The sequence below is a fragment of the Salmo salar genome, chromosome 12, assembly GCF_965601325.2.
Source record: "Salmo salar chromosome 12, fSalSal1, whole genome shotgun sequence".
Classification (NCBI taxonomy): Eukaryota; Metazoa; Chordata; class Actinopteri; order Salmoniformes; family Salmonidae; genus Salmo; species Salmo salar.
In genome coordinates this window covers 18202501-18227500 of record NC_138302.1, presented here as the reverse complement: position 1 = coordinate 18227500, position 25000 = coordinate 18202501, and the positions used below count along the sequence as shown (strand labels likewise).

Below are 25000 nucleotides of genomic sequence, written 5' to 3'. Positions count from 1 at the left end.
TCAGCACCATAACAGTTCTATGTACGGACCAATACATCCTGTCTATAGCCACGTCAGCACCATAACAGTTCTATGTACGGACCAATACATCCTGTCTATAGCCACGTCAGCACCATAACAGTTCTATGTACAGACCAATACATCCTTTCTATAGCCACATCAGCACCATAACAGTTCTATGTACGGACCAATACATCCTGTCTATAGCCACGTCAGTACCATAACAGTTCTATGTACGGACCAATACATCCTGTCTATAGCCACGTCAGCACCATAACAGTTCTATGTACGGACCAATACATCCTGTCTATAGCCACGTCAGCACCATAACAGTTCTATGTACAGACCAATACATCCTGTCTATAGCCACGTCAGCACCATAACAGTTCTATGTACGGACCAATACATCCTGTCTATAGCCACGTCAGCACCATAACAGTTCTATGTACAGACCAATACATCCTGTCTATAGCCACGTCAGCACCATAACAGTTCTATGTACGGACCAATACATCCTGTCTATAGCCACGTCAGCACCATAACAGATGTGCAATGTTATGTTCCACCTCAGTCTACACACGATGCAATTTGCACTGAGTGTACAAAACATTAGGAACACCTGCTCTTTCCATGGCAGACTGACCAGGTGAATCCAGGTGAAAGCTATGACCCCTTATTGATGTCACTTGTTAAACAGTTCAGTCAGTGTAGATGAAGGAGGAGGAGACAGGTTAAAGATGGATTTCTAAGCCTTGAGACATGGATTGTGTATGTGTGCCATTCAGAGGGTGAATGGGCAAGACAACATATTTAAGTGCCTTTGAACGGGGTATGGTAGTAGGTGCCAGGTGCACCGGTTTGTGTCAAGAACTGCAACACTGCTGGGTTTTTCACACGCAACAGTTTCCCATGTGTATCAGGAATGGTCCACCACCCAAAGGACATCCATCCAACTGGACACAACTGTGGGAAGCACTGGAGTCAACATGGACCAGCATCCCTGTGGAACGCTTTCAACACCTAATAGAGTCCATCCCTGACGAATTGAGGCTGTTCTGATGGTATTCTCAGTGTAGAGAATACAGCATGGATCCAGTAGATTTGGATGAGAACATGTATTTGCTCATCCATGTCAGTTCCATACGACACACTAACCTGTAAAGCATTGACCACTTTGGTGCTCCTCCGCCAGGGTCTGATCACAGTGGTGGAACACACACACACACACACACACACACACACACACACACACCTCCCCCCACACACACTCTCACTTACCTGCAGGGCGTTGACCACTTTGATCTGGTGCTCCTCTGCCAGGGCCTGAACACAGTGGTGGAACAAACTGTTGATGTTGTCTTTAATCTTCATCACCTCATCTCCATCCAGAGACTCCAGCTTGGCCTCCAGGTACTCCAGATTCACCTGGGGGGGGGGGGGGTACAGGGGGTGAGAGTGTAGAGGAAGGGTGGATGGAAAAAGGGAGGATTGAGCAAGAGAGGGGGGAGGAAGAGGGAGAGAGTGGGGGAAGAGGGAGGGTTGGTAGAGAAAGGGGAGGGGGAAGAGGGAGGGTTGGTAGAGAAAGGGGAGGGGGGAAGAGGGTTGGGTGAGAAAGGGGAGGGGGAAGAGGGTTGGGTGAGAAAGGGGAGGGGGAAGAGGGTTGGGTGAGAAAGGGGAGGGGGGAGAGGGTTGGGTGAGAAAGGGGAGGGGGAAGAGGGTTGGGAGAGAAAGGGGAGGGGGAAGAGGGTTGGGTGAGAAAGGGGAGGGGGAAGAGGGTTGGGAGAGAAAGGGGAGGGGGAAGAGGGTTGGGTGAGAAAGGGGAGGGGGAAGAGGGTTGGGAGAGAAAGGGGGAGAGGGAAGAGGGTTGGGTGAGAAAGGGGAGGGGGAAGAGGGTTGGGTGAGAAAGGGGAGGGGGAAGAGGGTTGGGAGAGAAAGGGGAGGGGGAAGAGGGTTGGGAGAGAAAGGGGAGGGGGAAGAGGGTTGGGAGAGAAAGGGGAGGGGGAAGAGGGTTGGGAGAGAAAGGGGAGGGGGGAGAGGGTTGGGAGAGAAAGGGGAGGGGGAAGAGGGTTGGGAGAGAAAGGGGAGGGGGTAGAGGGTTGGGAGAGAAAGGGGAGGGGGAAGAGGGTTGGGAGAGAAAGGGGAGGGGGAAGAGGGTTGGGAGAGAAAGGGGAGGGGGAAGAGGGTTGGGAGAGAAAGGGGAGGGGGTAGAGGGTTGGGAGAGAAAGGGGAGGGGGAAGAGGGTTGGGAGAGAAAGGGGAGGGGGAAGAGGGTTGGGTGAGAAAGGGGAGGGGGAAGAGGGTTGGGTGAGAAAGGGGAGGGGGAAGAGGGTTGGGAGAGAAAGGGGAGGGGGAAGAGGGTTGGGAGAGAAAGGGGAGGGGGAAGAGGGTTGGGAGAGAAAGGGGAGGGGGAAGAGGGTTGGGTGAGAAAGGGGAGGGGGAAGAGGGTTGGGTGAGAAAGGGGAGGGGGAAGAGGGTTGGGTGAGAAAGGGGAGGGGGAAGAGGGTTGGGAGAGAAAGGGGAGGGGGAAGAGGGTTGGAAGAGAAAGGGGAGGGGGAAGAGGGTTGGGTGAGAAAGGGGAGGGGGAAGAGGGTTGGTAGAGAAAGGGGAGGGGGAAGAGGGTTGGGTGAGAAAGGGGAGGGGGAAGAGGGTTGGTAGAGAAAGGGGAGGGGGAAGAGGGTTGGGAGAGAAAGGGGAGGGGGGAGCGGGTTGGGAGAGAAAGGGGAGGGGGAAGAGGGTTGGGAGAGAAAGGGGAGGGGGAAGAGGGTTGGGAGGTCACAGAAAGAAGGAGGGTGGGGAATGGAGGGAGAGAAGGAGAGAAGTGAGGTTATGTTTAGAGAGCAATTCCCTTTTTAGAACCCAAATGACAGCTAAAAGTTTTATAAACAAATGCAAATGGGTCATTTTGTAAACACATGTAAACAGCTGTTCTCTCTTACCTTCATGAGGAAGAGTTCATCCCAGAAACGGGAGTTGTTCTTGGCTGGATCCTCTTTCTGAAGAGAGAGGATAGAGAGAGTCGCTCCATGTCAGCCATGACACCCACCATCTCAGCCATGGCACCCACCATCTCAGCCATGGCACCCACCATCTCAGCCATGGCACCCACCATCTCAGCCATGACACCCACCATCTCAGCCATGACACCCAGCATCTCAGCCATGACACCCACCATCTCAGCCATGACACCCACCATCTCAGCCATGACACCCACCATCTCAGCCATGACACCCACCATCTCAGCCATGGCACCCACCATCTCAGCCATGGCACCCACCATCTCAGCCATGGCACCCACCATCTCAGCCATGGCACCCACCATCTCAGCCATGACACCCACCATCTCAGCCATGACACCCACCATCTCAGCCATGACACCCACCATCTCAGCCATGACACCCACCATATCAGCTTGTTTCTGAAATGGTTTCAAGCCAGTCCTCCATGAAAGAAAATCAGTTTCTCCTTCTTTTACACTTAATCCTTGTCCAGGAAACAGGCCCTTTGTGTGCGGTTTATTCCCTTCAAAAAAGGTCTGGATTAGTTACTGCTAGACCCTTCCTGGTGAACAAGCACACCATGAGGCTACAGCAGTTCTAATGGTCTTCATTGTTATGGTCTCTAATGGTTTCAATGTTATGGTCTCTAATGGTCTTCAATGTTATGGTCTCTAATAGTCTTCAATGTTATGGTCTCTAATGGTCTTCAATGTTATGGTCTCTAATAGTCTTCAATGTTATGGTCTCTAATAGTCTTCAATGTTATGGTCTCTAATGGTCTTCATTGTTATGGTCTCTAATGGTCTTCAATGTTATGGTCTCTAATAGTCTTCAATGTTATAGTCTCTAATGGTCTTCAATGTTATGGTCTCTAATGGTCTTCAATGTTATGGTCTCTAATGGTCTTCAATGTTATGGTCTCTAATGGTCTTCAATGTTATGGTCTCTAATGGTCTTCAATGTTATGGTCTCTAATGGTCTTCAATGTTATGGTCTCTAATGGTTTCAATGTTATGGTCTCTAATGGTCTTCAATGTTATGGTCTCTAATGGTCTTCAATGTTATGGTCTCTAATGGTCTTCAATGTTATGGTCTCTAATGGTCTTCAATGTTATGGTCTCTAATGGTCTTCAATGTTATGGTCTCTAATGGTCTTCAATGTTATGGTCTCTAATGGTTTCAATGTTATGGTTTCTTATTGTTTCAATGTTATGGTCTCTAATAGTCTTCAATGTTATGGTCTCTAATAGTCTTCAATGTTATGGTCTCTAATGGTCTTCAATGTTATGGTCTCTAATGGTCTTCAATGTTATGGTCTCTAATGGTCTTCAATGTTATGGTCTCTAATGGTTTCAATGTTATGGTTTCTTATTGTTTCAATGTTATGGTCTCTAATAGTCTTCAATGTTATGGTCTCTAATAGTCTTCAATGTTATGGTCTCTAATGGTTTCAATGTTATGGTCTCTAATGGTCTTCAATGTTATGGTCTCTAATGGTCTTCAATGTTATGGTCTCTAATGGTTTCAATGTTATGGTTTCTTATTGTTTCAATGTTATGGTCTCTAATAGTCTTCAATGTTATGGTCTCTAATGGTCTTCAATGTTATGGTCTCTAATAGTTTTCAATGTTATGGTCTCTAATGGTTTCAATGTTATGGTCTCTAATAGTCTTCAATGTTATGGTCTCTAATGGTCTTCAATGTTATGGTCTCTTATAGTCTTCAATGTTATGGTCTCTAATGGTTTCAATGTTATGGTCTCTAATAGTCTTCAATGTTATGGTCTCTAATGGTTTCAATGTTATGGTCTCTAATGGTTTCAATGTTATGGTTTCTTATTGTTTCAATGTTATGGTCTCTAATGGTTTCAATGTTATGGTCTCTAATGGTCTTCAATGTTATGGTCTCTAATGGTCTTCAATGTTATGGTCTCTAATGGTCTTCAATGTTATGGTCTCTAATGGTTTCAATGTTATGGTTTCTTATTGTTTCAATGTTATGGTCTCTAATAGTCTTCAATGTTATGGTCTCTAATGGTCTTCAATGTTATGGTCTCTAATAGTCTTCAATGTTATGGTCTCTAATAGTCTTCAATGTTATGGTCTCTAATAGTTTTCAATGTTATGGTCTCTAATGGTTTCAATGTTATGGTCTCTAATGGTTTCAATGTTATGGTCTCTAATAGTCTTCAATGTTATGGTCTCTAATGGTCTTCAATGTTATGGTCTCTTATAGTCTTCAATGTTATGGTCTCTAATGGTTTCAATGTTATGGTCTCTAATAGTCTTCAATGTTATGGTCTCTAATGGTTTCAATGTTATGGTCTCTAATGGTCTTCAATGTTATGGTCTCTAATGGTTTCAATGTTATGGTCTCTAATAGTTTCAATGTTATGGTCTCTAATGGTCTTCAATGTTATGGTCTCTAATGGTCTTCAATGTTATGGTCTCTAATAGTCTTCAATGTTATGGTCTCTAATAGTCTTCAATGTTATGGTCTCTAATAGTCTTCAATGTTATGGTCTCTAATAGTCTTCAATGTTATGGTCTCTAATGGTTTCAATGTTATGGTCTCTAATGGTCTTCAATGTTATGGTCTCTAATAGTTTCAATGTTATGGTTTCTTATTGTTTCAATGTTATGGTCTCTAATGGTTTCAATGTTATGGTTTCTTATTGTTTCAATGTTATGGTCTCTAATAGTCTTCAATGTTATGGTCTCTAATGGTTTCAATGTTATGGTTTCTTATTGTTTCAATGTTATGGTTTCAATGTTATGGTCTCTAATGGTCTTCAATGTTATGGTCTCTAAAATGTTATGGTCTCTAATGGTCTTCAATGTTATGGTCCCTAATGGTCTTCAATGTTATGGTCTCTAAAATGTTACGGTCTCTAATGGTCTTCAATGTTATGGTCTCTAAAATGTTATGGCCTCTAATGGTCTTCAATGTTATGGTCTCTAATGGTCTTCAATGTTATGGTCCCTAATGGTCTTCAATGTTATGGTCTCTAATGGTCTTCAATGTTATGGTCTCTAATGGTCTTCAATGGTAAATGTCCCTAATGGTCTTCAATGGTAAATGTCCCTAATGGTCTTCAATGGTAAATGTCCCAAACACACACTGTATAGTGTTGTGTAATGGTATTGGGTTGGGTTTAATGGTAAATGTCCCAAACACACACTGTATAGTGTTGTGTAATGGTATTGGGTTGGGTTTAATGGTAAATGTCCCAAACACATACTGTATAGTGTTGTGTAATGGTATTTGGTTTAATGGTAAAATGTCACTAATCACAAAACATATAGACATGTTTCCATATTATTTTATTGAAAAACATGCAATTAATTATATTCTTAGGGTTGTCTCAACATTTTAGTCCGTAGCTCATTTCTCCATCAAAGTTTTGGGCTTGTAGGAAAAGTCTTCATATGAGAACCTCAGAGAGTGGCCACTTATTGGACTATTCAAGGAGAGTTGGGTTGAAGCAATAGGTTGCTCATTTTATTTAACTAAATCAAGTCAATAAGAACTTAAGACAAACTGAATTGCTTTCATGGAGGACTGGCTTGAATTGTGAGGGTGACCACACAAAGGTTTTCTACCCAAAGTTGCAAAAAAACCACAAGAGAACAGCAAAATTGATAAAATAGTGCTGCGGTATAGCAACAACAGCGACATCTTGTGGTCAAAACATGGTACTATCACACTACTTCATTGTAAATAATGCAAGCGACTTCAATTACAAATTTCTCTGAACAGGGGAAAAAAACATCACCAGATTCACAGGGAATACATGACATACTATGGAGAAGCAATACTCCAAGCCACAGTTTCATACTATTTGTCAAACATAGGCAACTGATACTGTATACTGGTTGTTGGGGTGGGATTGGCATGGGGGGTCCGTGGGTGGCATTTTACAATTATGGGGGGGATTCATCATGTCTTACTCATTGGTAGGAAGAAGTGTGGTCCAAACCAGATGTTGGGTACTATATTTATTGAAAATTATCTGAATCTTATCAATTAAAATGGCCAATTTGGGAGCAATCAATTATCTTAATTTCTCAGAGATAAAATTATATTTCAACAAAATAATGTTTCAGGAATGATAATCGTATCCGTTACTAAGTACAGAAAATGATTTCAGGACAATCTGAGATGGTGGGTGTTGAAATTCTCTTTCTTGTGCTTTTTGAGGTGAAACGAAATATGAGAGCAAGTCCACCACCCTCATTTCTGTTCCTATCTGTCTGTTCCGACCCTCACTCTTTCTTCCCCTATGCTCTTACTCTTTCACTTGACCACATCCCTTTAGCTCTGCACAAACCTCCCTCTCTGTCCATCCCTCTCTGCTTATCTTCATCAATCCTCCCCCCTTTCTCTCCCCCCTCTTTCTATCCCTCTCTTCTTATCTTTATCCATCCTTTCCTCTTCTCTCCCTCCCTCCCTCCCTCTTCTCTCCCTCTCTTCTTATCTGTATCCATCATTCCCTCTTCTCTCCCTCCCTCTCTCTCCCCCTCCCTCCTTATCTTTATCCATCATTCCCTCTCCCTCCCTCCCTCCCCCCTCTCTCTCTCTCTTTATCTTTGTCCATCATTCCCTCTTCTCTCTATCCATCCCTCTATCTTACCGCAAAGATCTCATCATACATCAGCACCACCTTCTCCTTCAGGGGTTTCTTAGAGGAGGAAGTCCTTCTCAGAAGCCCCGCCTTCTTCTCCAGCTGAGACATGGCTGGGTCTGGACACACACACACACACACACAAATAAGTAAGCACAGAAATGTAAACACAGCAGACGCAAATAGGCATGTAGCTAATATTCACACAGAAAAACAAAAAAGGACAGACAATACATACACACCAGTTTTAGGCATTCCACACTGGCTTGGACCCGCATTCAACAGTGTTAATGTAGAAGGTGCTTCTATTGTCAAGAATGTATGGCATTTAGAACCTTCAGTTCTGGTCGAGTTTTAACACGGGGTTAGATAAGTGTCACTTATTTCCCATTTATATACTGTATATGATTAGTCATCAATGTATGGTTGCAAAATAAATGAATGCCCGCTATTGCAATAGCTGGGAACAATCTACAAAAGTTAACTAGGCCTAAATCAAGTAGCCTGAACTGTCAACAAAGCATTCTTAGCTACATGTGTTCACTCAGTCGTTCCCAAGAAGTGACGTGATAATGCTAGCTACTATAATAGGCTACTAGAATAGAAACAATGAATGCAGCACAAGCTAACGTTAGCTAGTTAATCGTGATTCGTGTCCTTATCTGGCTGTATCCTGATTGTTCTCTTTGCGCAACAGGATACTACAACGTGGGCCTACCCTGACTGAATATGCATTGATTGGGCAACTGCTGTGTTGTTTTGGAATGTTAGCGAGCTGTCGACTACGTTCCAATGGAATACATAGCTAGCTAGCGTTAGCATGATATGTCAGTTTCATACAATATATCCCCATAAAGCATATGATACGTAGTGGCCAATGTTTGAGTTGCACTTTATGAACTGAGTTGCCTTGTACTAAATAAAGAGTTGTTTAATTTTTGAATATGAACTTTTCGGTGACTGGCAACAACGTAGGTTGGCTAGCTACTATGTTAGCTAGCTAACGGTACCAACTCGGCTAACCACTACTAGTCACTTGTAAACAATTACCTATGGTTTGACTATTGCATTCAGTGAACTGTTCTTACGTATCATATGCTTTATGGGGATATTTTGTATAAAACTGACATATCACGCTAACGCTAGCTAGCTATGTATTCCATTGGAACGTAGTCGACAGCTAGCTAGCTAACATTTCACAACAGCACAGCAGTTGCCCAATCAATGCATATTCAGTCAGGGCAGGCCCACGTTGTAGTATCCTGTTGCGCAAAGAGAACAATCAGGATACAGCCAGATAACTAGTACTGGCAAATGTTAGCGTTAATGACAACAAGCTGTTACCTACTCATCATGCATAGCTACATTGTGGGTCTATAGTACCTAGCTATAGCTAGCTAGCGCTTTTCTTACAATGTCTGCTTCCTTGTCGATGTACAACCTAACATCGTTTGAGGACAGCTAGCAAGATGTATATGTTGTCATACATTATTCATCAAAAACATTCTTACCTTAATCAAACGATTATTTATATGAATCCATACCGTTCGCTCAGAAACTACAGATACCAATGTTAGCTTGCTAGCTAGCTAGCTGTGAGTGAGACTTCCTTTGCCTGTCTGGAGACTGCATGGTCCTAGCGCCTGTGTGGTCACTGGTCGTCGTGTATCGAAGATATTGTAGCTAGCTATTACTGATTTACAATCCACTCCATCTTCTGCATACATTCAATTCACTACTAGGAGGACAAGAATATAAATATATTGAAAATCCGTGTATTTTTTATTCTTTCATGTGTCATCCTCTGGGATTATGTGTACTTTTAAATTGTTTTAAACTGTAAAAATCATATATAAATTATATAAACTAGATAGATTTCATTATATGGCCAAAAATTAATCTAGCTACATTCATATATCTTTTCAAAAGTTTGAATTTGTCCATTACTGGTGCTCATGAAGGGTTATAAACAGTGTTCATATCAAGAGTATTTCAATGACAGTTTTTTCCATCTTTGTAACATTTACATTTTAGTCATTTAGCAGACACTCTTATCCAGAGCAACTTACAGTAGTGAATGCATACATTTCATACATTTATTTTTTGTACTGGCCCCCCGTGGGAATCAAACCCAGAACCCTGGCGTTGCACACACCAAGCTGGCGTAGCAAACACCATGCTCTACCAACTGAGCCACAGGGAAGACAAATATCTGAAATGTTTTGTCCAAAAATGATGCAGAAAAGCTAATCCATGCTTTTGTCACTTCTAGATTAGTTGACTGCAATGCTCTACTTTCTGGCTACCCGGATAATAGCACTAAATAAACTTCAGTTAGTTAGTTAGTTAGTTAGTTAGTTAGTTAGTTAGTTGGGGGGGGGCGTTTAGTTCGTTTAGTTTGTTTGTTTGTTTGTTTGTTACTTAGTGCTCTTGTCTCAGCCTCCATTATTTATGCTGCAGTAGTTTATGTGTCGGGGGGCCGGAAAGTAGAGCATTGCAGTCAACTAATCGAGACAAGACAAAAGCATGGATTAGCTTTTCTGTATCATTTTTGGACAAAAAGTTTCAGATATTTGGAATGTTATTTCTCCTGTCTTATCCTGTGTCCTGTGTGAATTTAAGTATGCTCTCTCTAATGCTCTCTTTCTCTCTCTCTTTCTTTCTCTCGGAGGACCTGAATCCTAGGACCATGCCTCAGGACTACCTGGCATGATGACTCCTTGTTGTTACTAGTCCACCTGGCCGTGCTGCTGCTCCAGTTTCAACTGTTCTGCCTGCGGCTATGGAACCCTGACCTGTTCACTGTGATTACTATTATTTTATCATGCTGGTCATTTATGAACATTTGAACATCTTGGCCATGTTCTGTTATAATCTACACCCGGCACAGCCAGAAGAGGACTGGCCATCCCTCATAGCCTGGTTCCTCTCTAGGTTTCTTCCTAGGTTTTGGCCTTTCTAGGGAGTTTTTCCTAGCCACCGTGCTTCTACACCTGCATTGCTTGCTGTTTGGGGTTTTAGGCTGGGTTTCTGTACAGCACTTTGAGATATCAGCTCATGTAAGAAGGGCTATGTAAATACATTTGAATTTGAATTTAAACACGGCTGCTAGAATCTTGACTTGAACCCAAAAATGTGATCATATTACTTCAGTGCTAGCCTCTCTTCACTGGCTTCCTATTAAGGCAAGGGCTGATTTCGATTTTACTGCTAACCTACAAAGGATTTCACAGGCTTGCTCCTACCTATCTCTCCGATTTAGTCCTGCTGTACATACCTACACGTACACTACGGTCACAAGACACAGGCTTTCTTATTGTCCCTAGAATTTCTCAGCAAACAGCTGGAGGCAGGGCTTTCTCCTATAGAGCTCCATTTTTATGGAATGGTCTGCCTATCCGTGTGAGAGACGCAGACTCGGTCTCGACCTTTAAGTCTTTATTGAAGACTCATCTTTGCAGTAGGTCATTGAGTGTAGTCTGGCCCAGGGGTGTGAAGGTGAACGGAAAGGCACTGGAGTGACGAACCGCTCTTGCTGTCTCTGCCTGTTCCCCAGACGTGCTACCTTGTCCCAGACCTGCTGTTTTGAGACTCTCTCTCTACCGCACCTGCTGTCTCTAACTCAGAATGCCTGGCTATGAAAAGCCAAGGGACATTTACTCCTGAGGTACTGACCTGTTGCACCCTCTACAACCACTGTGATTATTATTATTTGACCCTGCTGGTCATCTATGAACATTTGAACATCTTGGCCATGTACTGTTATAATCTCCACCCCACACAGCCAGAAGAAAACTGGTCACCCCTCAGAGCCTGGTTCCTCTCTAGGTTTCTTCCTAGGTTCCTGCTTTTCATGGGAGTTTTTCCTAGCCACCGTGCTTCTACATCTGCATTGCTTGCTGTTTGGGGTTTTAGGCTGGGTTTCTGTATAGCACTTTGTGACATCGGCTGATGTATAAAGGGTTTTATAAATACATTTGAACTTCTCTAACGTCTAAATGCCTGGTAGGTTCAGTCTAAATAATGTAAAGGTCTGTGCACCCTTCACATCCCTTTGTTTGGCTCATTGGCTGAAATGTAACGCAAATGTCATCAGATAACAATAAGACATTTAATCTTTTCTCTGGCAACTCTGTGAGAGATCCAGGCATTGGCTCGAAATGTCACAGACAGACTCCGGAATCTTTTGGAAATGAGTTAACGGAATACAAAGGTCCACACACTGTGTGCGTTCCAAATGCACCCTTTTCCCCACATAGTCCACCAGGGTCCTGGTCAAAAGTAGTGCACTATATATAGGCAATAGGGTGCCATTTGGGACGTGGACTCTATCAATAGGTCAACCACAACCTTTCCATCCTTCCTATCTTTCCCCCTCAAAAATCAAAGACAAGAAAAATCTAAATGGCACCATCAAGAAAGTTTTTATGTTGTATTTCAGAACTGTCATTTCATTGATCCTCTGGTTCTTTCCTCAGTGCATCATGTGACCATCTGATCTACTGATATATGAAGATGTGTGTGTTTGGGGGGTCGGCGTCATCCACCTACCTGTCGCCTATAAGTCCAGTCAGTCCACACATCAAAAGAATCGGAAGAAGTCGAAAAAGGTGAAAAGATTGTTGGAGGCAGAGGGTTGGGGAGACGGGGGAGGAGAAGGGAAGATGGGGAGTCCTGTATTGGGAGGGGGGCTGAGGGGCGCAGACTGTGGTTGGGGGGCTAGAGGGGGACACCAAGGTAGACGGATTCCCCTGCTGAGGAACAGTTGGTGGGGGATAACTTGACAAACAACCCCGCAATGATGACAAGGGCTAGTTTCCTGTCCCGGGCGATGCAGCCATCAGCATTGCCCTAGGAATATTAGTCATTGTGGACAACGATGGAATTCCATGGACAAAGCTGGCACCTCGGCTGACGCCAGATGATGAGATCTAGTTCAAACACACACTCTCCACTCACACACACAGACACTCACACACACACACACACACACACACACACACACACACACACACACACACACACACACACACACACACACACACACACACACACACACACACACACACACACACTCTCTCTCTCTCCACTCACACACACACAATCATAATTATTGAACATTGAGTATTATTATTGAACGCTACAGATCTCACTCGTAGTAGTCGTAGGCTGTCTTGTACTTCATCCGTTGGTGGAAAGATGACAGTCTAGCTGACAGTACTAACGGGATGAAGAGTAGCAGACAAACCCCCAGACTGAACCACAACTGGTTCTAGAAGAGGGAAGAAGAAGCAACACACACACGCACACACACACGCACACACACACACACACACACACACACACAATACACGACTGAAAGACATGGAATTTACCACCATCTTCATTGCAATTTCTTCAAGAGACACAATAGTTGAGAGCTAAAGAAATAGGACAAAGAAATCAAGTCATATTTTATCTGATTACTCTCCCTACTATAGACACTGACTTTGGGTCCGATTTGCATTTCTCCCCTATGGTGGTTAAAGGGGCAATCTGCAGTTAATTTTTCATTTCTCCCCTATGGAGGTTAAAGGGGCAATCTGCAGTTCATTTTTCAATTCTCCCCTATGGAGGTTAAAGGGGCAATCTGCAGTTCATTTTTTTCAATTCTCCCCTATGGAGGTTAAGGGGCAATCTGCAGTTCATTTTTCATTCCTCCCCTATGGAGGTTAAAGGGGCAATCTGCAGTTCATTTTTCATTTCTCCCCTATGGAGGTTAAAGGGGCAATCTGCAGTTCATTTTTCATTTCTCCGCTATGGTGGTTAAAGGGGCAATCTGCAGTTCATTTTTCATTTCTCCCCTATGGAGGTTAAAGGGGCAATCTGCAGTTGCTACATCCATTTTTCTAACTTATAAATTGAAAAATATGTAAAATATGTACCAATTGATTCTTGAAAAATATAACTTATAAATGCCTCATGAGCTTCGTTCATCTGTCGTACCCCATCAGAACCCAAAATATAAGCTTTTTTTACTCCAATGTTTGTAAACAAAATACAGATAAACGAACAGTGTACCGCCTCAAAACATGGTTAAAATGATACTTTTGTTATCATGGATGTTCAGTCCTTGCACCCATACCTCTGTCTATGAAATTGAGAGTCGTTACATTTCTCCAGCCCCATCCCTCAGCTTTCTACCAAAACAGTGGAGGGGTTTCGCTTTGTTATTGTTTCAACTGAGGATTTCCCATTCAAGGTTCGGATTTAGGAAGAAAGAAGCTGATCCCAGATCTGTGGTTAAGGACGAGTTATACCTAGCAATTTAGAGCATGTTGCAAGTTCGGGCTATGGTTAGAGACTGGGGTTAGGGCTCAGCGGTCATAAACAGAGGGGTCAATGATGAGGTTGGAGGTCAGTGCCCGTATTTATAAAGCATCCCAGAGTAGGAGTGTTGTTCTGGGATCAGTTTTGACTATTAGATCAACATTTATAAGATTACATGGACAGGGGTGACCAGATCCTAGATCAACACCACCACTCTGAGATATATATAGTACTGGGTCGTCACTATCTGGCCAAGTTGCAAAGTCAGAAACCCTGCATAATTCTACAATTTATCTTCTTAAAATCTGATTTTAAACCTAACCCTAACTTTATGCCTAAACCTAGGCTTATATTTAAGACCAAATAGCACATTTTTGTTTGCATAAAATTTTACGATACAACCGATATTGACTATCTAGTGAGAACCTGCATACTGCCCTGAGGTGAAAGGTCAGAGGTGAGACATACTACCCATTGGAAGGGTGTGATGTTGTCAGTCTGGGGGGAGAGAGGGGGAGCAGTAGAGAGAAAGAAAGAGAGAGGGGGGGTTAAAAGGAGTGAGGGGAAGTTGAATGAGAGAGGGCAAAAGAGAGAGAGAGAGAGAGAGAGAGAGAGAGAGAGAGAGATTGACAGGGAGAGAGAGTGCCCTGGGAACAACAGTCAGTCTCATCAACACACACACAATTATATAAAAAATACACCAAATATACACACTAAACATACAATATACACACTAAACATAAAATATACACACTAAACATACAATATACACACTAAACATACAATATACACACTAAACATAAAATATACACACTAAACATAAAATATACACACTAAACATACAATATACACACTAAACATACAATATACACACTAAACATTCAATATACACACTAAACATTCAATATACACACTAGACATACAATAAACACACTAAACATACAATATACACACTAAATATACAATATACACATTAAACATACAATATACACATTAAACATACAATATACACATTAAACATACAATATACACACTAAATATACAATATACACATTAAACATACAATATACACACTAAATATACAATATACACATTAAACATACAATATACACATTAAACATACAATATACACACTAAACATACAATATACACACTAAATATACAATATACACATTAAACATACAATATACACATTAAACAGACAATATACACGCTAGCCATTATGATCAAATAAAACAAACACATTCATCACTATAAAAATCCTTAACCAATTTCCTAAATTGACCCAGAGACACCAAATGATCCAAACAAAGTCCTGAAACTCTACATTTCAACAAAGATGTTAAGTATGTTGGCAGCTTGTGGAGTAGGGCTTTATAAACAAAAAGACAGTAATGAGCTGATCTACATGTCTTTAAAAGAGGTCCCAGACAACTTGGTAAAGGATGCAGTGATGAGTATTAAAGCTGTCAGATGTAATAAATGAAGGGCGCTGTGATAAACACAATCAAGAGATTTTAGAGAAGAGTCAGTTGTACTTCAGGAGATGGTATCACCATAGTCAAGAACAGGTAGAAAAGTTGATTCTACGATTGGCTTCCTGCTAACCAGAGAAAAACAAGCTCTGTTTCTATATAGGAAACCCACTTTCCGTTTCTTAAATGATAGATCATTGTCCATCTAAATACCAAGGTATTTGTATGCAGGGACTAGTTCAATTACAGAACCATTCAAGGAGTGAGGATGTCACCTGACTGAGATATTTTGACCAGACTTTGAAAACAGCATGTGTTTAGTTTTTCCTGTATGAAGTACAAGCTTTAAATTGGTAAGGGCTTCCTGAACAGCTGCAACATCCGACTGTAACCTTGACAACGCTAAATCCATAGTCAGAGAAATGACATACATAATAGTGTCATCCGCATACAAATGAAGATCACTATTTTTAACAGATTGACCAATAGCATTTCTATAAATCCAAAAAAAAAACAGGTGCTCTTGTTGATCCCTGTGGAACACCTTTATGTACCAAATGACCTCCAATAATATCCAATAATATCCAGAAAAGTAACTGAAAACAATATGGGGATGAGGTAGATAGATTGGGTGGAGTATTTACAGATGGAGCAGATGGAGCAAAATCCTTTAAACAATCAGAGTCATGGTTTCCCCAGGCAATGTTAAAGTCCCCACCGATTAACACTTCAGAGAGAAAGAAAGAGAGAGAGAGAGAAAGAGAGAAAGAAAGAAAGAAAGAGAGAGAGAGAGAGAGAGATGGAGAATGGGTTGGGAGATGGAAAGGGGAGAGAAAAAGGAAAAGAATATTATTTATTTTTATTTAACCTTTATTTAACTAGGCAAGTCAGTTTAAGAACAAATTCTTATTTACAATGACGGCCTAGGAACAGTGGGTAACCTGCCTTGTTCAGGGCAGAATGACAGATTTTTACCTCGTTAACTCGAGGATTCTATTTAGCAACCTTTCGGTCACTAGTCTAACGCTCTAACCACTAGGCTACCTGCCACCCCGATTATTAATCTAGTGTGTTGATAAAATAATTTTGTGTGTGCGTGCGCATGTGTGTAAGTTTCCTTACACTGCCTATATCTAATATTTCATAGACGCTGGCCCATTGGTTCATGTGCATGGCCGACCACAGAGAACTGTTCTCCAGACTGTCAAACAGGAAGTAGGAAATGGCAAACAGTAAATTACATCACTTTGCCACTAAAGAGTACGGTTGTATCCCAAATATCGCACCCTATTCCCTACATAGTATATATATATATATATATATACCAGTACTATATATATATATATATATATATATATATATATATATATATATATATATATATATATATACCAGTACTATATATATATATATATATATATATATATATATATATACTGCTCAAAAAAATAAAGGGAACACTTAAACAACACATCCTAGATCTGAATGAAAGAAATAATCTTATGAAATACTTTTTTCTTTACATAGTTGAATGTGCTGACAACAAAATCACACAAAAATAATCAATGGAAATCCAATTTATCAACCCATGGAGGTATGGATTTGGAGTCACACTCAAAATTAAAGTGGAAAACCACACTACAGGCTGATCCAACTTTGATGTAATGTCCTTAAAACAAGTCAAAATGAGGCTCAGTAGTGTGTGTGGACTCCACGTGCCTGTATAACCTCCCTACAATGCCTGGGCATGCTCCTGATGAGGTGGTGGATGGTCTCCTGAGGGATCTCCTCCCAGACCTGGACTAAAGCATCCGCCAACTCCTGGACAGTCTTGGGGGCAACGTGGCGTTGGTGGATGGAGCGAGACATGATGTCCCAGATGTGCTCAATTGGATTCAGGTCTGGGGAACGGGCGGGCCAGTCCATAGCATCAATGCCTTCCTCTTGCAGGAACTGCTGACACACTCCAGCCGCATGAGGTCTAGCATTGTCTTGCATTAGGAGGAACCCAGGGCCAACCGCACCAGCATATGGTCTCACAAGGCAGTCAGGCTACCTCTGGAGAGCACATGGAGGGCTGTGCGGCCCCCCAAAGAAATGCCACCCCACACCATGACTGACCCACCGCCAAACCGGTCATGCTGGAGGATGTTGCAGGCAGCAGAACGTTCTCCACGGCGTCTCCAGACTCTGTCACGTCTGTCACGTGCTCAGTGTGAACCTGCTTTCATCTGTGAAGAGCACAGGGCGCCAGTGGCGAATTTGCCAATCTTGGTGTTCTCTGGCAAATGCCAAACGTCCTGCACGGTGTTGGGCTGTAAGCACAAACCCCATCTGTGGACGTCGGGCCCTCATACCACCCTCATGGAGTCTGTTTCTGACCGTTTGAGCAGACACATGCACATTTGTGGCCTGCTGGAGGTCATTTTGCAGGGCTCTGGCAGTGCTTCTCCTGCTCCTCCTTGCACAAAGGCGGAGGTAGCGGTCCTGCTGCTGGGTTGTTTCCCTCCTACGGCCTCCTCCACATCTCCTGATGTACTGGCCTGTCTCCTGGTAGCGCCTCCATGCTCTGGACACTACGCTGACAGACACAGCAAACCTTCTTGCCACAGCTTGCATTGATGTGCCATCCTGGATGAGCTGCACTACCTGAGCCACTTGTGTGGGTTGTAGACTCCGTCTCATGCTACCACTAGAGTGAAAGCACCGCCAGCATTCAAAAGTGACCAAAACATCAGCCAGGAAGCATAGGAACTGAGAAGTGGTCTGTGGTCCCCACCTGCAGAACCACTCCTTTATTGGGGGTGTCTTGCTAATTGCCTATAATTTCCACCTGTTGTCTATTCCATTTGCACAACAGCATGTGAAATTTATTGTCAATCAGTGTTGCTTCCTAAGTGGACAGTTTGATTTCACAGAAGTGTGATTGACTTGGAGTTACATTGTGTTGTTTAAGTGTTCCCTTTATTTTTTTGAGCAGTGTATATATATATGTTCTGGCTGCAAAGGAGAGTCTGACCCGGTACTTGATGGGTGTACACCCATCAAGTACCGGGTCAGACTCTCCTTTGCAGCCAGAACATCCTGAATTCTTTGGGTAATTCTACAAGGTGTTGTGTTCCATCCTAACATATCAAGGGATAATGTGGCCGAGACCTAACATGTGCCAGGAAAACATTCCCCACACCATTACGCCACCAGCCTGAACCTTTGACACCAAGCAGGATGGGGGACCAGGCAATGTTTTTCCTCTCCTCAGTTGTCCATTATCAGTGTGCCCACTGGAGCCGCTTCTTCTTCTTTTTAGTTGATAGGAGTGAAACGCCATATTAGAGGCCCTGCAGGCATCAAAGAAGGTTTATATAGAGGTTGCAATACTTCTAATATGGGCTATAATGCTTCATATAAGGTTTATAATGCTTCATAGAGGGTTCATAGAAGTTGCATAGAGGTGTCATAGAGACAAAGGTCCTAGGGACATGAGCCCGTCCTCCCCACCAACACCCTGCAGGAACACATAGGGGTTATAAGGGTTCGTAGAGGTTACATAGTGGCATGATAGAGTTCGTAGTGTCAGTAGCTTGAGGAGACCACGAAGGAACACACAGGAGTCATATAAGGGTTAATATAAGGTTACAGAGAGGTTATTCATGGTTAGTGTTCGTAAAGGGTTGTAACATCAAAGACACAGGTCATAGAGTCATATAGCATCTATAAGGCTATATACAGGGGGTACCGGTTCTGAGTCAATTTGGAGGTTATATACAGGGGTACTGGTACCGAGTCAATGTGGAGGCTATATACAGGGAATACCAGTACTGAGTCAATGTGGAGACTATATACAGGGAATACCAGTACTGAGTCAATGTGGAGGCTATACACAGGAGGTACCAGTACAGAGTCACTGTGGAGGCTATACACAGGTGGTACCAGTACAGAGTCAATGTGGAGGCTATACACTGGGGGTACCAGTACAGAGTCAATGTGGAGGCTATATACAGGGGGTACGGGTACCGAGTCAATGTGCGGGGGGGTACAGGTTAGTCGAGGTAATTAGAGCATACCACTTTACCTATTCAATTGTCATTTAAATGAATGATGCACATTGATTCTTTAAGAACTTTTATGCCTTAGTACAACTGCTACACCGGTATGTAGTATTATAACCCATCATGGTATATAGTATCATAACCCATCATGGTATATAGTATCATAACCCATCATGGTATGTAGTATTATAACCCATCATGGTATATAGTATCATAACCCATCGTGGTATATAGTATCATAACCCATCGTGGTATATAGTATCATAACCCATCATGGTATGTAGTATTATAACCCATCATGGTATATAGTATCATAACCCATCATGGTATATAGTATCATAACCCATCATGGTATATAGTATCATAACCCATCATGGTATATAGTATCATAACCCATCATGGTATGTAGTATCATAACCCATCATGGTATGTAGTATCATAACCCATCATGGTATATGGTGTTATAACCCATCATGGTATATAGTATCATAACCCATCATGGTATGTAGTATCATAACCCATTGTGGTATATAGTATCATAACCCATCATGGTATATAGTATTATAACCCATCATGGTATATAGTATCATAACCCATCATGGTATATAGTATCATAACCCATCGTGGTATATTGTATCATAACCCATCATGGTATGTAGTATCATAACCCATCATGGTATATAGTATCATAACCCACCATGGTATATAGTATCATAACCCATCATGGTATGTAGTATCATAACCCATCATGGATGTAGTATCATAACCCATCATTGCATATATTATCATAACCCATCATGGTATGTAGTATCTTAACCCATCATGGTATGTAGTATCATAACCCACCATGGTACTATGGTATGTAGTATCATAACTCTTAATATGCTTCTCTGCAACGCTGCTAAAATCTGGGTAAAAGATTGAAAGGAATGTGAGTCTTATTCAATACATTTAGTAGGCCTTCTTGCTTGCTTTTCTAAAGTCTAGCAACCTTGCCAGCAAGCATGCCAGCTAAGATAGTTAGACAAGCTACTTGATAGCCTGAAGTGGCTTGGTAGCTAGTTGGGATTTTTGGAGATTGGGAACCTATCTAGCTTGTTAGCTGAAGCCAACTTCATAACATTTGTAGGTCGCTAGTATAACAGACAAACAACTAAACAATTTGGTTTTATTTATTCATCAAGAAGGAATCAATAGGCTACATAGCTTAATCAAATCCATTTAAACAAACATCCCCCTGTAAGTCCTGCCTGTCACCGCCAGCTAATATCAACTAAAACACTGATGACAATGTCTGCACTCTATTTGAGTATCTAGCATCCAGCCTGATATATGGCTGCAACCTGGTCTCAAAGCATTTCATATTATTTTGTATGTTTTTTTTAATTTAACCTTTATTTAACTAGGCAAGTCAGTTAATAACAAATTCTTATTTACAATGATGGCCTACACCGGCCAAAACCAGACAACGCTGGGCCAATTGTGAGCCGCCCTATGGGACTCCCAATCAAGGCCAGTTGTGATACAGCCTGGATTCAAACCAGGGTGTGTGTAGTGATGCCTCTAAGACTGAGATGCAGTGCCTTAGACCGCTGCGCCACTCGGGAGCCCTCAAATTAATTTGTGGATGTCTATCACCCAATTCATATTATATGTTATGAATTTGCAAACATACAATATGTTTAAAAAAAATTAAATACGTATGATATGCTACGATTTCTAGCTAGCTGCCTAATGTTAGCTACGTTAGTGGTTAGGGTTAGGGGTTAGGGTTAGGTGTTAGGGTTAGGGGTTAGGGTTAGGGTTTTTTCATTTAACTTTTTCACCCCGGAGGTTTTATCTGGACATGGTTCGTCAGGACTTCAAACAGCCGAAGCTAAGTAACATTAACATGATGCCTTCTAATTGCAGTCGTTGTACTTATAATATACAGGAGAACGATCGCCTTGCGGCAAGGATAGCTGTGCTGCAAGCCCAGCTTCAGACGCAATCGTTAGGCAAGGGTAATTTCAGTGTAGGAAAGGATGAAACAGCGTCTGTGCCACCAGTAAGTACAGATAGTAACGTTAGTATAAACCCCCTCGCACGGTCCCCGCAGCCGGACAACTTTCTCATGGCTTCTGGAGGGAAACGCTGTAGGAATGCTCAACCGGTGTCGCTTATTCAGCCGACAGCGAGTCGGAGTCGGAGGCCGAAACTTCTCTGGTCTCTACTCCTCCCGTTGTGGGGTCTGAGACGCCGAAGCCTCCCACCATTAGCTCTGACAAATTGAAAACCCTAGTCATTGGCGACTCCATTACCCGCAGTATTAGACTTAAAACGAATCATCCAGCGATCATACACTGTTTACCAGGGGGCAGGGCTACCGACGTTAAGGCTAATCTAAAGACGGTGCTGGCTAAAGCTAAAACTGGCGAGTGTAGAGAGTATAGAGATATTGTTATCCACGTCGGCACCAACGATGTTAGGATGAAACAGTCAGAGGTCACCAAGCACAACATAGCTTCAGCGTGTAAATCAGCTAGAAAGATGTGTCGGCATCGATTAATTGTCTCTGGCCCCCTCCCAGTTAGGGGGAGTGATGAGCTCTATAGCAGAGTCTCACAACTCAATCGCTGGTTGAAAACTGTGTTCTGCCCCTCCCAAAAGATAGAATTTGTAGATAATTGGCCCTCTTTCTGGGACTCACCCACAAACAGGACCAAGCCTGGCCTGTTGAGGAGTGACGGACTCCATCCTAGCTGGAGGGGTGCTCTCATCTTATCTACGAACATAGACAGGGCTCTAACTCCTCTAGCTCCACAATGAAATAGGGTGCAGGCCAGGCAGCAGGCTGTTAGCCAGCCTGCTAGTTTAGTGGAGTCTGCCACTAGCACAGTCAGCGTAGTCAGCTCAGCTTTCCCCATTGAGACCGTGTCTGTGCCTCGATCTAGGTTGGGCAAAATTAAAGATGGCGGTGTTTGCTTTAGCAATCTCACTAGTATAAAGACCTCCTCCATTCCTGCCATTATTGAAAGAGATTGTGATACCTCACATCTCAAAATTGGGTTACTTAATGTTAGATCCCTCACTTCCAAGGCAGTTATGGTCAATTAACTAATCACTGATCATAATCTTGATGTGATTGGCCTGACTGAAACATGGCTTAAGCCTGATGAATTTACTGTGTTAAATGAGGCCTCACCCCCTGGTTACACTAGTGACCATACCCCCCGTGCATCCGGCAAAGGCGGGGGTGTTGCTAACATTTACGATAGCAACTTTCAATTTACAAAAAAAAAAACAATGACGTTTTCGTCTTTTGAGCTTCTAGTCATGAAATCTATGCAGCCTACTCAATCACTTTTTATAGCTACTGTTTACAGGCCTCCTGGGCCATATGCAGTGTTCCTCACTGAGTTCCCTGAATTCCTATCGGATCTTGTAGTCATAGCAGATAATATTCAAATTTTTGGTGACTTTAACATTCACATGGAAAAGTCCACAGACCCACTCCAAAAGGCTTTCGGAGCCATCATCGACTCAGTGGGTTTTGTCCAACATGTCTCTGGACCTACTCACTGCCACAGTCATACTCTGGACCTAGTTTTGTCCCATGGAATAAATGTTTTGGATCTTAATGTTTTTCCTCATAATCCTGGATTATCGGACCACCATTTTATTGCGTTTGCAATTGCAACAAATAATCTGCTCAGACCCCAACCAAGGAGCATTAAAAGTCGTGCTATAAACTCTCAGACAACCCAAAGATTCCTTGATGCCCTTCCAGACTCCCTCTGCCTACCCAAGGATGTCAGAGGACAAAAATCAGTTAACCACCTAACCGAGGAACTCAATTTAACCTTGCGCAATACCCTAGATGCAGTTGCACCCCTAAAAACTAAAAACATCTGTCATAAGAAACTAGCTCCCTGGTATACAGAAAATACACGAGCTCTGAAGCAAGCTTCCAGAAAATTGGAATGGAAATGGCGCCACACCAAACTGGAAGTCTTCCGACTAGCTTGGAAAGACAGTACCGTGCAGTATCGAAGAGCTCTCACTGCTGCTCGATCATCCTATTTTTCCAACTTAATTGAGGAAAATAAAAACAATCCGAAATTTCTTTTTGATACTGTCGCAAAGCTAACTAAAGAGCAGCATTCGCAAATGGAGGATGGCTTTCACTTCAGCAGTAATAAATGTAGGAACTTCTTTGAGGAAAAGATCATGATCATTAGAAAGCAAATTACGGACTCCTCTTTAAATCTGCGTATTCCTCCAATGCTCCATTGTCCTGAGTCTGCACAACTCTGCCAGGACCTAGGACCAAGGGAGATATTAAAGTGTTTTAGTACTATATCTCTTGACACAATGATTAAAATAATCATGGCCTCTAAACCCTCAAGTTGCATACTGGACCCTATTCCAACTAAACTACTGAAAGAGCTGCTTCCTGTGCTTGGCCCTCCTATGTTTAACATAATAAACGGCTCTCTATCCACCGGATGTGTACCAAGCTCACTAAAAGTGGCAGTAATAAAGCTTCTCTTGAAAAAGCCGAATCTTGACCCAGAAATTATAAAAAACTATCGGCCTATATCGAATCTTCCATTCCTCTCAAAATGTTTTGAAAAAGCTGTTGCGCAGCAACTCACTGCCTTCCTGAAGACAAACAATGTATACGAAACGCTTCAGTCTGGTTTTAGACCCCATCATAGCACTGAGACTGCACTTGTGAAGGTGGTAAATGACCTTTTAATGACGTCAGACCGAGGCTCTGCATCTGTCCTCGTGCTCCTAGATCTTAGTGCCGCTTTTGATACCATCGATCACCACATTCTTTTGGAGAGATTGGAAACCCAAATTGGTCTACATGGACAATCTTAGATCTTATCTGTCGGAAAGATATCAGTTTGTCTCTGTGAATGGTTTGTCCTCTGACAAATCAATTGTACATTTCGGTGTTCCTCAAGGTTCTGTTTTAGGACCACTATTGTTTTCATTATATATTTTACCTCTTGGGGATGTCATTCGAAAACATAATGTTAAATTTCACTGCTATGCGGACGACACACAGCTGTACATTTCAATGAAACTTGGTGAAGCCCCAAAATTGCCCTCGCTAGAAGCCTGTGTTTCAGACATAAAGAAGTGGATGGCTGCAATCTTTCTACTTTTAAACTCGGACAAAACAGAGATGCTTGTTCTAGGTCCCAAGAAACAAAGAGATCTTCTGTTGAATCTGACAATTAATCTGGATGGTTGTACAGTCGTCTCAAATAAAACTGTGAAGGACCTCTGCGTTACTCTGGACCCTGATCTCTCTTTTGAAGAACATATCAAGACTGTTTCAAGGACAGCTTTTTTCCATCTACGTAACATTGCAAAAATCAGAAACTTTCTGTCCAAAAATGATGCAGAAAAATGTATCCATGCTTTTGTTTCTTCTAGGCTGGACTACTGCAATGCTCTACTTTCCGGCTACCCGGATAAAGCACTAAACAAACTTCAGTTAGTGCTAAATACGGCTGCTAGAATCCTGACTAGAACCAAAAGATTTGATCAT

The 25000-nt window shown here is 42.4% G+C and overlaps 1 protein-coding gene across 1 annotated transcript in view; it reads right to left on the bottom strand.

Moving 5' to 3' along the window:
• Window positions 1–9259, bottom strand: part of armh3 (armadillo like helical domain containing 3) — a 63503-nt gene extending 54244 nt beyond the window's left edge. The window contains exons 1-4 of the mRNA XM_082958667.1: window positions 9131–9259; window positions 7629–7738; window positions 2936–2992; window positions 1279–1425 (exon numbers count right to left, since the gene is read on the bottom strand). Coding sequence (XP_082814793.1) covers window positions 1279–1425; window positions 2936–2992; window positions 7629–7730 — 306 coding nt within the window. The 5' untranslated portion in view covers window positions 7731–7738; window positions 9131–9259. The remainder of the gene's footprint in view (window positions 1–1278; window positions 1426–2935; window positions 2993–7628; window positions 7739–9130) is intronic.
• Window positions 9260–25000: the final 15741 nt, after the last annotated feature.